Source organism: Chiloscyllium punctatum, chromosome 11 (assembly GCF_047496795.1).
Source record: "Chiloscyllium punctatum isolate Juve2018m chromosome 11, sChiPun1.3, whole genome shotgun sequence".
Taxonomy (NCBI): Eukaryota; Metazoa; Chordata; class Chondrichthyes; order Orectolobiformes; family Hemiscylliidae; genus Chiloscyllium; species Chiloscyllium punctatum.
Genome location: NC_092749.1, coordinates 26,272,475 through 26,286,045, shown reverse-complemented (window position 1 = coordinate 26,286,045; position 13,571 = coordinate 26,272,475). Strand labels below are relative to the sequence as shown.

The window sequence follows — 13,571 nt, the reverse complement described above, 5'->3', positions numbered from 1 at the left end:
GCCAATATCGTGGATTGTTCCGAAGCTCTTGGATACAAAAGTTAAAGTTGCATTGTGCATGATGAATTGTGGTGTCATTAAGATCACAGTCAACACAGCCCTGAGTGCAGTTCAATATCCATTTTCACTCCTAGAAGACCTATTTAGTGGACTGACAGTGACACACTTTTGCACTGCATGTGAGTTCCTTTGGCACCAGATCAGTTCTGGCTCTATTCCAGAGGGTCATGAACTAGGGTTTAAGTGGATTGCCAAAAGTCCTGTCTTAAATCTACACAATATTTTGGTTGCTAACTCCTCCAAAGAACAGCTTTTGAGAAACCTAGAAGAAACCCTAAAATGGTCACAGTAGCATGCTTTTCTAGTGAAAATGGAGAAATAAGTTTTCTTAATGACTTCATTCAGAACCTGGGCCATGTAATCAAAAGTAAGGGATTACACAATGATGCCAAGAAGGTGGAGGCCATCATGAAAACTCCTGGATGAGAGAATGTGACTCATCTGACGTAATTCTTGTGACTAAGGCGAGCTCGTTTTGGATCTGGCAACCGTGCTAAAACCCTTCCATCAGTTTCTAGGAAAACAGTGGTCATTGGAAATCAATCCTAGAATCTGAGTGGTCTTGCTAGCATGTGAAGCAAGCTTAAAAATTTTAGAAGTGTTAACTTATTTCAACCCGAAGTTACCACTACACTTATTGTGTGTGACGCTGGTAAATCTTACTGAATGGAGAGGAAGGGCCCATCGTGTTTGCATTGAGTCATGAATTAAATTGGAGGAGAATTATGCCTGTGATGATACTATGACTTTAAGAGGTGTATTTTGTCCTGGTTTGTTTTAAGAGGTTGAGACAGAGTTATCAAGTGGTCTGTTCCAAGCCAATACTGTAAACAGCTTGTGAGGCTTTGGGTTTTTTTGTTGAAGTTGAAACACTAGAAGCAGGATGAAGGCATGGGGTCAAGCTCCCACAGAACCAGGATTTTAGTTTAACTTTCGGTTGTTGCTGGGATCTTGAAGCTGGATGCGTAAGCTATTATTCCTCTCTCTATTACAGCTAAAAGCTGGGTTCTCTCTTGGAATTCTATCTTCTGAGAGATAGGATTCCAAAGACAAACAACCCTCTGAGAGAAAAACAAATTTACTTATCTCTGTCCTAAAAGGGCCACACCTAAATTTTAAACTGTACCCCCATGTTCTGTACTCACCCACAAGACAAAATATCCTCGACAGACTCACAGGACAGTTCAGAATCTTATATACTTCAGTCAAGTCACCCCTTCTAAAATCCAGTAGAAACAAGCCAAGTCTTTTCCTCATAAGCCCACTTATTCCTTCTAGGTGTTAGTCTAGTAACCCTTCTTCAAACTGCCTTTCTCACAACTTTACACATTTTCAAGATGTAGTCTCACCAATGCCTGATATAACGGAAGCTTTACATATTTTTATAGAATCAAACAAGTTTGCACTGACCTATCCACACTAATTCCACTTTCCAGAACTTGGACCATGGTCTTGAATGTTATGATATTTTAAATGCTCATCCACATTTTTTTTTAAGGTTGGGAAGTTTCCCAACTCTATGACCCTCCCAAGCAATGCATTTCTGATTCCGACCAACCTGTAGATGAAAAAGGCTTTCCTCAATCCCATCTAAACCTCCTGTCATTCACCTTAAAGTTATGCCTGTCATTGACTCTTCATCTAAGGGGAATAGCGACTTCCTATCCATAAATGAAACAAAGGACAGAGTTGGTCCCTTACTTCTCTCCCTATCCCCACCCATCACTGTTTTTAATGTCAGCATGACCTTAACAGGCTTTGCTTGTTAATATACAGTTGGCCGCACAGGTGTTTTCCTGGTGGTGGGAAAAAAGTCTATTCCAAACCATGTTTTTTTGTCTCACTATATATATTTTTTTACAAGTTTATTCACAATTGCGTCTTTTTTCTCTCTCATTATATACATAAAAACAAAAGACTGAATATATTGGAAATCTGAAACAAAAAACAGAAATTGCTGCAAAAACTGTGGGTCTGGCAGCATCTGTCGAGAGAAAGTAGAGTTAACATTTCAAGTCCAGTGACTCTTCCTCAGAATTGGTGCCAGACCTGCAGAGTTTCTCCAGCAATTTGTTTTTGTTTTTGTTCCTATCCACCCTGTCCATGCCTCTCATAACCTATATGCCTTAATCAGGTGCCCCCTCAGCCTTCTCTGTTCCAAAGAAAACAATCCAAACCTATCCAGCCTATTTTCATAGCTGCAAAGCTCTAACCTAGGCAACGTCCTGTTGAATCTCCACTGCACTCCACCCCTCCACCCACCCCCCAAACAATGTAATCACATCCTTCCTATCGTGTGGTGACCAGAACTACACACAGTACTCCAACTGCGGCCTTACCAATGTTTATGTTCAATTCTCACAATGTAAATGATTGCATTCCATTAGCCTTTTAAATTACTTGCTGTACCTGTACACTAACCTCTATGACTCATGCACTGGAACACCTAGTACCTGAAAATTCTGCACTCGTTCTCTGTTCAAATAATTGTTAAAATTTTTTTCCTGCCAAAGGGATCAACTTAGACAAGCAGGAGGCTTCATATTTTCCCACAATATATTCCATCTGGCAGATTTTGCCCAATCACTCAACCTATATATATCAGTTTGCATCCTCCGTATATTCTCCTCATAACATACTTTCCTACTTACCTTTGTGTCATCTGCAAATTTAGCTTCCAATGTCTTCACTGCCCTCATCTGGGCCATTGATATAAATTACAAAAAGTTGAGACAACAGCACAGACCCCTGCAGATTCCCACCTATCATATCCTGCCAAGTCTGAAAAAGACACATTTATGCATTGTCCCTGTTTTCTGTCAGCCAGCCAATCTTCTACCTATGCTAATATGTTACCCTCAAAAGCCACAAGATGTTATAAGCATCTTGGCGTGTATGAAGGACTTTCCTCTCAACCCCTCCCCCACCCAAGACCTGGTGACCCTCAGGTTAAACCATCGTCAGTTATCTCTCTCTAATGAGAGCGGTTATATGGTCCGGTAGGACTATGGCACCTTTTACCTCATTACATGCCATCAAGAAGTCCAAATAAAGAATGTCTACAGGCTGCCCTTTTCCACAGCATTTGTTATTGCTTCACAGAACTTTTTTAAAAGCAGCTATAGAAAAATCTAAGGAGGAGAATGTGAATCTGATGAGTTAATTGCAAGATCTAAGGAGCAATCAGTAACCAAAGGTGGGAAAATTTTGAAATTTAGAATGCCAATGTAAAGTTGTCAAAATTTGTGTAAGAGTTCCATGCATGCATCTGAAACAAAGACAACTGAACTGATAAAACTGAAGGAAAAGATCAAACCTGAAAAGGAATTGGACCATGAGTATCACAGCAGTAATCAGAGATGAAATAACTGAAGGATCATCCAGTGAGTCTTTGTGGGTGGAGCTAAGAAATAAGAAGGGGATGGTGTCATTTTTGGGGTTGTCCTATAGGTCCCCAAGAAGTCAACGGGAATTAGAGGAACAAATATGCATGGAGACTGGGGAGACTTGCAGGAGTAATAGGGTTGTCATAGTAGGGGATTTTAATTTTCCTAACATAGATGGGGATTGCCAGAGCATTAAGGATTTAGACGGGGTGGAATTTGTTAAGTGTATTCAGGAAAGTTTCCTCAAGCAGCATACACAAGGTCCTATTTAGGAAGGGGCAAAACTCGACCTACTTATGGGAAATAGGGCAGGACAGGTGATGGAGGTGACAATGGGGGAGCACTTTGGGACCGGTGACCATAGTTCTATTTGTTATGGACCAGGCCAGACCCCCTCAAAACATTTCAAGAAAGTAACCCCGAACATAAATTTGCTAGTTGTTTTAAGTATGTGTAACCTGGATATTCAAGGAGTGATGCAGCTGGAAAAACCACTTAGTTTTAAACAAAACAGAATTTATTTACAAGATTACTAAGTGAAACACAAACAAAAGAGAACAGAATACTGAATAACTTAACCTATCTGGAAACCAACAGATTATTCCAACTTAATGATGCTGTTCCCAATACTTGAAACAATCCCCATAAACACCATTTGGCACAAAAGTTAAAGTCAAGCACAGGGTCTTACAGGAGAGATGCCAGAGAGAGAGAGAGAGAGAGTACCAGCATGGACCTGTTTGTTTGGGTCCAGCAGCTTCAAAACTGCCTGACTTCTTTCAGTGAATAGCCACACTGCCAAAAAAAACACCAAATCAAACCAGAGAAAAGCTGAGCTGGGAGAACTCACCACTCCCCTTTCACTGTACAAATGTTTTTTTTTTAATTTGAAAGCTTTCCCTGAGGCAGTATCTGTTAGCTATAACTAAATTAGCCCTAAAACCCTTCAACTTAGACTTTTTGGAGTCTGTGTCTTTTATGGCTTCTGTGAAATAAAACCCAAGGACAACATAACCTTGTTAAAGGAGCAGCAATGCCACATTATTAATTTTAAAATAGTTATAGAGAGGGATAAAATTGGTCCACAGGTTCGAATTCTAAATTGGGGCAAGGCGAGTTTGATGGAGTTAGGAGCTTGCAGGTGTTGATTGGACTGGTTTGTTTGCAGGTAAAGGGACTTCTGGCAAGTGAGAGGCCTTTAAACGTGAGATGGCTAGAGTTCAAGATCTATACGCTCCTGTGAGGGTGAAGGGCAAAGTTGGCAGGAATAGGGAACCCTGGGTGACAAGAGATACTGAGGCTTTGACTAGAAAAAAGGAGACATGGCTCAGGTACAGGCAGCTGGGATCAAGGGAATCCTTGAAGGTATACAGGGAATGCAGGAGTTTACTGAAGAAGGAAATCAGGAGGGTGAAACGGGGGCATGAGATAGATTAGGGTGAATCAAAGAGGTACTTTCAATATATTAAAGGAGGCAGAATAGCGAGAGAGAGAATAGGGCCCCTCAAGGACCAAAGTAGACACGTATGTGTAGAACTGCACGAGATGGGCGAAGTTCTCAATGAGTATTTCTGCCCTGTGTTTACCATGGAGAAAGACATGAAGACTTAGGAACTTGGAGAAGTTAGTGGTGATATCTTGGGGACAGTCCTTATCACAGCAGAGGAGGTATTGGATGTATTAGAATGTATAAAAGTGGATAAATCTCCAGGTCCTGACTAGGCATATCCCAACCAGAACACTGAAAGAGGCCAGAGAAGAAATTGCGGGGGAGCTCTGGCATTTCTGCATCATCGTTAGCCTTGGGTGAGGTCCCATAAGACTGGAGGATAGCGAATGTTGTGCCATTTTCAAGAAGGGCTGTAAAGAAAAGCTTAAGAACTATAGACCAGTAAGCTTAACATCTGTGGTAGGTAAGTGACTTGAGAAGATTCTGAGGATAAGATATACATGCATTTGGAAAGACAGGATTTGATTAGGAATAGTCAGCATGGCTTTGTGAATGGGAAATCATGCCTCATAAATTTGCTAGACTTCTTTGAATAAGTGACCAGGAAAGTTGACAAGGGCAAAGTGGTAGACGTAGTCTATATGGATTTCAGTAAGGCCTTTGACGGATTCCATATGGTAGGCTGCTCTGGAAGCTTAGATTCCAATGGAATCCAGGCCAACTGGCAAACTGGATACAAAATTGGTTTGATGGTAGGAAGCAGAGGGTAATAGTGGAAGGATACTTGTTGGCCTGGAGGCCTGTGACTAGTGGAGTGCCTCAGGGGTTGGTGTTGGGCCCATTACTGTTTGTTATCTATATCAATGATTTGGATGAGAATGTACAAGGCATGATTAATAAGTTTGTTGATGACACTAAAATTGGGAGTATCGTGGACAGTGAGGAAGATTATCAGAAATTGTAACAAGACCTTGATTAGCTGCGCAAGTTGGGTGAGAAATGGCAAATGGAATTTAATATAGATAAGTGTGAGATCTTGTATTTTGGAAAGTCAAATCAAGGTAGGAGATTCATAGTGAATGGTAGGGCCTTAAGGAGTGTAGTACAACAGAGGGATCTTGGAGTTCAGATTCATTGTTCTCTGAAAGTGGAGTCACAGGTAGACAGGGCAGTGAATAAGGCTTTTGGCACACTGGCCTTCATCAGTCAGGGCGTTGAATATAGAGATTGGGAAGTTATGTTGCAGTTATACATAATGTTGATGGGGCCGCACTTGGAGTATTGTGTTAAGTTTTGGTCACCTTATTATAGAAAGGATGTAATTAAATTAGAAAATGTACAGAAGAAATTTATAAGGATGTTGCCTGGATTCAATGGTCTGAGTTATAGGGAGAGGTTGGATAAACTAGGACTTTTTTTTAAGAGCAAAGGAGACTGAGGGGGGACCTTATATGGGTGTATAAGATCATGAGAGGCATAAAAAGGGTGAATGTACTCAGTCTTTTTCCAGGGTTGGGGAATCAAGGACTAAGGGCATCAGTTTAAAGTTACAGAGAAAAGAATAAAAGGGACCTGAGAGGCAACTTTTTTTACACCGAGGGTGGTACGTATATGGAATGAGCTGCCAGGGGAAGTGGTTGAGGCAAGGACATTAACAATATTAAAAAGGCATTCGAATAAATACATGGATAGGAAAGGATTAGAAGGATGTGGGCCAAGTGCAGGGAAGTGGGGTTAACGCGGATGAACCTTTTGGTCAGCATGGATCAGTTTGAGCCAAAGGGTTTGTCTCTGTGCTGTAAGACTCTATGACTTTATGACTCTATGAGAAAGTAATACAAGTGTTTGTAGGAAATTATGTAAGAAATTATGTCTTCACTTTTGAGGAACCAGCTGGAAGAAAATGAATGTGGACAATGGCACATCACTGGAACAGACTAGAAAATGACTTTAGTAAAAAGAGCAAAATTCCTTTGCTGCAGATTTATTCATCCAGAACAAGAAAATCTGTTAAAGAGGAAGTGATTGAAAAAGGTAATTGACGCCGGATCTACAGCAATGCATTTGACTCTTAACTGCCTTCTGAAATGGTCTAGCAAGCCTCTGAATTGTATCAAACAGCTGCATATTCTAAAGAAAGAAGCTATGTCAACAGCACTGTTTTGAAAGGTGGCATCATCCAAACAGACACAACTTAGGAAAAAGGAACTGGGAGAATGGAATGGAATCCTTGCAGGACATGGAGTGGAGAGAACTGTAGTGAAGGAGCTATGGGACTCAGAATTGTTATGCTGATTGTACAACAATGATTATTAGCTAAAATAAGCGAAGGAAGGTTTGATCTTAAGAGATGATTTGAAACACATTTCATTCTATTAATTGTTCGAGATCAATCAGGTAAAATTGATGGTATAATAGTTGATTAGAATTCCATTTGTATTTTCTGGTCTCTCCATCATTGTCACTGCAAACAAGAATAAAAGTATAATTTATAAATTTTCAGTCCTTCATAGCATCAAGTATTTACATGTTCTTTATCAATAATATTGAGACCAAATTTTGGAGAGCAAACGCTGTTGGATAAATAGGGTAAATACATTAGTTATAAGCTTTTATCATATAATTTGTTGATGCCTCTGTTCAATTAGTTTTGAAATGATTTCAGTCAAATGCAAACGATAAAACCTACAGATCTGACTACTCTATTGGTAAATTTACATTATTTCAAACAACTGTAGCAACTTTAAATAATATATTAAGTTAAATATATGGTCATTGCTTTTAAAAGAGCTTAAAAATAGCATGAGTAGAACATATGACTTTTCAAGCCAGCACTGCCATTTGATTTAATCATGGGTGATCTTCTAGATATGAAAAATCTCTCTGCCTTGAGTATGCTCAATGATAGAGCATTTAAAGCCCTTTGAAGTAGAGAATTTCAAAGATTTATACCCTCGGTGTGAAGAAACCTCTCCTCATCTCAGTCCCAAATGAGCAATTTCTTGTCCTGAGACTATGCCCCACTGTATTCAGTTCCCCAGCAGTGGAAACAACTTCTTGTCAAGCCAACATACCATATGTCTTCCTAATTGCTTGCTGTACCTGCATGCTAAGTTGTTCCTTGTATGAGAACACCCAAGTTTGTCTGAACAGCAACATTTAGAGGTTCCACAGCTTTTAAAACATTTTAAGCTTTTGTATTCTTATACAAAAATGAAGGACCACATAATTTCCCACATTATCTTCCATCTCTCACCTTGATGCCCATTTAAACTATCTGTATTTCATTGCAGCCTCTTTGAGTCCTCCTTATATTCCACCTAGCATTCATTGCATCATCAGCAATCTTGGACATATTAGTCTTAGTCTCTTCCTTTAATATATTTATAAATGGCTGAGGCCCCAGTGCTGCTCTTGCAGCACTCCACTCATTCCAACATGCCACTTGAGAGTGTCCTATTTATCCCTACATTTTACTTGTTGTCAGTTAACCAATGCTCCATCCATACTAATATATTGCTCTAAATTCTGTGAGCCTTGTGCATTAAGCTATTGTTTGACCCCTTATTCAAGGCTTTTTGGAAATTCCAAAATACTACACGTTTTGTTCCTTTATCTCACTTCATCATCAAAAAACTGTAATAAATTTGTCAAACAAATTTCCTTTTCATTAAAGTATGTTGACTGTCTGATACAATTACTTCTTAAATGCATTGGTCAGTCATAAATTGTCTGTTATAACTTAGTGATTAATTATGAAAGTGAATAAAGTTCAACAGTGCTTTATTTATTTTAAGTAGAACTATAATCTTTGATGGGAGTAGCTGTAATGAACATAAAGTTATTTACAGAATGAGAATAAGAAACAGATGTTAGTAACGTATGATTATGAATTACTTTGTTAAAGTTTGGCAACTCTAGTAGCATTTATCAACTCTATAAATACTGTAGAACATTTTCCATAAATTGCATTTTAAATATTTAATGAAGAAAATTTGTTAAATCTTTGTAGCATTTGGTATATGCATATTTATACTGTGATGTTCAAGCCGTTACATTTATTATTCCAAAACAAATCTATAAAACTAATCAAAAAATTGTCCAGAGATCAAAACTTATTGCCAACTCTAAATGCCTAGCAGAGACAAAACTGAATTAAAATAAGGATTACCTAAGTTTTAGCTGATTTGTAAATGAGAAATAGCAAATCACAAATTAAGGCAGAGGGTTTCTTTCTGGACTAGTAATCTACATAATAAACAAGCAAATGGGAGTTAAGATCCTATCATGGCAGTTTGAATTCTGTTTTGGGAAATGGAAATTGAAACTGATGTCATGAAAAGTGATCATTATTCATTGTTGTGCAATGTCCAACTGAGTCACTAATGTCCGTTTAAATTCTTACTTTAGAGAAAACATGCCATTCTAGTCTGGCCTATGTGGGACACATGAATGTGGTCCATCATTAAGTGCCCTCTGAAGTAGTGAAGCCAGTCAAGTTCATCAAACTATTGCTTGGGCACTTGAAAATCAACAATAAATGCCAGCCATAACTGCATCACATGGTAAGAATATCGACTTCAAAACATTTACCTTATTGAGCAAAATTCATTGGATGTAACCCTAAGGATAAGTCACTAAATAAATGTGCAGTTTCTTTTTGCTAACAGATTTCAAACAATTGTGACATTCCTTTCGGTAAACAAAGGCTGTACAGATCAGAGGAATGGGATAGGAGAGTCACTCACTGAGTGTTTTCTACCATTTTGTTCCCTTTATTAATGTGGCTTGCACATGCCTTAGCACAATTATTTCCCAACTGTCTCATTTCTTTTTATTATGTCCTGGTTCTGAATCAGTACCTTCTTGGATATGATTTGGAGGTGCCAGTGTTGGACTGGGATGTACAAAGTTAAAAATCAAGAGGTACACAACCTCTTGATTTTTATCTTTGTACACCCCAGTCCAACACTGGTACCTCCAAATCATATCCCAGAAGGTACTGATTTGTACACAATCACCTGATGAAGGAGCAGTGCTCCGAAAGCTAGTGCTTCCAAATAAATCAGTAGGACTATAACCTGGTGTTGTGTGATTTTTAACTTCTGGGATATAGCATAATTATAAAGCTTTGTGAGATCAACTTTTCCTTAGGCTTGCTTTGAACTGATGAAGGGCTCCGGCCCGAAACATCGATTCTCCTGCTCCTGGGAGGCTGTCTGACCTGCTGTGCTTTTCCAGCAACCACACTCTGGATTCTGATCTCCAACATCTGCGGTCCTCACTTTCTCCTTGCTTTGAACTAGTTTAATAATGTTACCACATGATCTTGTTCTGGATTACCATAACGGAGGGAAGAACTGCAGCCTATCTACTTGTCCATTTTAATACCAGTATTAAATATCCTAATTATATCATTCTAAACCTAATTTCAAAGAAGCACGACCCAACAAACTGCAGCAAAGGCACCATTCAAGAAAGTGAACCACCACCTTCTCTAGCAATTAAGAATGGACAATAAATGTTACCTTTCAATTGCTACTCAGGTCAATTTAACAGAGAAGCCTCTGGGTTCCACTTCCAGCTGCATTGGTCCTCCGGGATTCAGACCTTTGGAGGAAAATGCCTAGAAGAAAATGTAGGAGCCTCTCTACTTTGGACAACTTGGACAACAAAACAACGTTGGACTGATCTGTGGAATATTTCTGAATATATTCAAACGAATATATTCAAGGTACTCCGGCCACGGTTTTTTCTCAAAACTGTTGATCTAAACCGATCGAGATTTCCATCTCGAGGGAGAGAGCAAGGGAAACAACCAAAAACAGTCAAATGGACGAGATGGAAATTCTTTACACGAAAAATATAAACTTGCTCACCGCACACAGGGCTTTGCACGCTTCTTTTTCAATGTACTGTACAAATTGGCAGAGTGCGAGCAACAATTTTAGAGTTGCTCTCTGGACCCCCATGTCACCTGTTGCCCCGAATTGACAGCTGCAGTTAGTTCACTCCTGTAGGGAGCGCCCATGTACCAGATTCTCTCTGCCTGAGAACATGGTGACCTGCGCAAAGCATCAACTGCGAGGAAGTAGATCCCCACTTCCCGGGGTGTCCTGATTTCCACTGTTACTTTGTTTCATTTACGTCTTTGCGCTTACAGTATCCGTTTCAGCCCACACCATCAAAGTGTGCCCCCAATGGCGACCCTTCAACCAGAAAACGGCCAGATGCCCGAAGGTACTGTAAACTTTCACAAGTAATTTTGGGGTTTTTTTTGTCTTATCTCCCCAAGTAGTAACTACACAGCAGTGCATATTTTATGTTGTAGTTTCCAGCCATGCAGACTGACATTTGTGCTTCCATCTTTGCTTTACTTCACTCAAGTATGGGTGTTCGATGAAAATTGGAGAACTCACTCAGCATCGGGTATGATCAGTTTTAACTGTGGGAATTTGGTGCATTGCGCCAATGGTACTTTTAAACCTCAGTTAGCTGCTGAAGTTAGCTGTGAGTGACTTCTGTAGAATTCTGCTGCCGTACGTTTGGTTAAAAGCGTACGATTAAAATATATAACTAAAACATCTTTTCGACTTCGTTTTAACTTCGTCTTCCTATTTCATCCTTAGAAATACTAAACGAATTTGCTTCACATTCGTTTCTTTATTAAATGTTTATAGATTTTTTTTTCTCAGAATATGCTTGCCAGCTAGCACTTATTCTGTTAATTCGCCGTGATTGTCTAATAAAACAAACGAAATGCATTTTAGCACAATTATAGTTAAACGTGAAAGACCATTTAAATTGTCTGCATTGTCTGTCCACTCAAGTTCCGGACTCTGTTAGTTCTGTTTAGGCGTGCGACTCACCTAATGGCACAGCAGTTCAGGCAGCATCCGGGGAGCAGTAAAATCGACGTTTCGGTTAAAAGCCCTGGCTTTTGCCCGAAACGTCGATTTTACTGCTCCTCGGATGCTGCCTGAACTGCTGTGCTCTTCCAGCACCACTAATCCAGAATCTGGTTTCCAGCATCTGCAGTCATTGTTTTTAACCTCACCTAATGGCAGTCGGGATGAGAATTTCCCGCTTTTGCGCTACAATTGCACTTTGAGTAGCTTTCACCATATACATATGTTCCTCTTTCCCGCAACTTCCACTGAAGTTGGAAGTTTGAGAGATTTAAAGAGCCCCCAAGCTATGCTTGCAGATTTCAGACAAATTCCCCCCAGATCCCTACAGGGACACAGTCTTCCCTTACACCTACACTTTTGTACTTTAATCCTTACATGTAAAGTGGGCAAGATTTTATCTAATTTCAAACCCATGCCCCTTACACAGAATTGAAATCAGGCTCAGTCTCCTGGAATGGAACTTGAACTTAGAGTTTCTGGTTCAAAAATATAGGCTGTACTGTGTCATAAGATCTCTGATAAACTTGTGTTAAAAGGTGTGATCTGTTAAGGCTCCCTTTGTGGAATTGTGTAACTATTAAAATCAGCTTGACTCAACTATCAGAATTAATCTGTGGTTGTGCATATAACTATTGCCATGGGTTACTTTACTATGTTGAAGTTTTTGTGAGCATGGAAGTTATTTTCCTGTTTTTTTTGGCTTCACATTCTTTTCAAGCTGCCAGTGTAAATCTGTGTAACATCAGAGAGAGTACAATTATAGCAGCTATGTGACAAGGTAATGACAATATCCTTCAAAGGAACAAGTTATCAAGTTCACCAAAATGTCCAAGGGTTAAAGAAAGTGAGTGAGTTCTATCAGCAATCTGAATTCTGGATGCAGAATGCCATAATTGGCTCAAGGGTGGCTCTGAAGACACCAACAGAGAAGTCATTGCCATACATTAAAAGGATTCTATTTACCCAAGATACAGTTTGTTTGTGATACCAACCAGAAAACCCTGCTGGTTACAATCTAACATGCAGTGGAATTACAAATGATGAATTTATTTTTTACAACTTTTCCATGAGCATGAATGGATGGATCCTAGGAGACAAAACCTTGGCTCATAATCCCACTGAAACCTCAGGCAGATACATCCTGGTTGTAGCAGTAAGAAAGTCTATCCTGAAAAAGAGCATCGAGATGCAAAGAATATACTTCATTGTCTGGGCAGACCTGGCAGAGTACTTCATTACTTAACCCAAAGGCAAGCATGGATTCTGATTGCGTGTATGATTTCTTGGAATCATGGCTGGGAAATGTAGTTAAGATACAAATTAACCATGATCTAATTGAATTACTTGGTTTAAGAGGCAGAAAGGCCTGCTCCTGTGGCAATGTTTCTATGCTGCACTCTTCATAATTTTACACTCCAGGAAAACCAATAATACAATGTCTATGACAACATCCAGGAAGATAATCACTTCAACAAATCATACCTAACAGCTGCGAAGGTCACCAAAGCTGGATTCCAAAGGAGGTGATTATGCAATGGTAGCTGACCTCCCCATGTTACACCCTTGGCATCTTCTATGCCAGTCAAGAGAGTGATCTTCCTTGAAACCACTATTTACTATAATACATGAGTATCTCAACATAATTTTGTTTGCTGAGCATAGAAGGACACACCAGTTATTACACATTTTTTTCTGAATGATTTTAAACACCCATGAGTTATAACCATTAATATTACCATTAACAACTACTGCTTATGAGTTTTA

The 13,571-nt window shown here is 39.4% G+C and overlaps 1 protein-coding gene across 4 annotated transcripts in view; it reads left to right on the top strand.

The window, feature by feature from the left end:
- Positions 1-10,975: 10,975 nt before the first annotated feature.
- The window catches only part of edaradd (EDAR-associated death domain), a 56,206-nt gene continuing 53,610 nt past the window's right edge, over positions 10,976-13,571 (top strand). For 2 of the 4 annotated variants that reach the window (XM_072580525.1, XM_072580524.1), the window contains exon 1: positions 10,981-11,136. In XM_072580525.1, the coding sequence (XP_072436626.1) occupies positions 11,097-11,136 (40 nt within the window). In that variant the 5' untranslated portion in view covers positions 10,981-11,096. Of the gene's footprint in view, positions 11,137-13,571 lie in introns of all 4 variants that reach the window. The other 2 variants (XM_072580523.1, XM_072580522.1) reach the window with 2 other exon arrangements.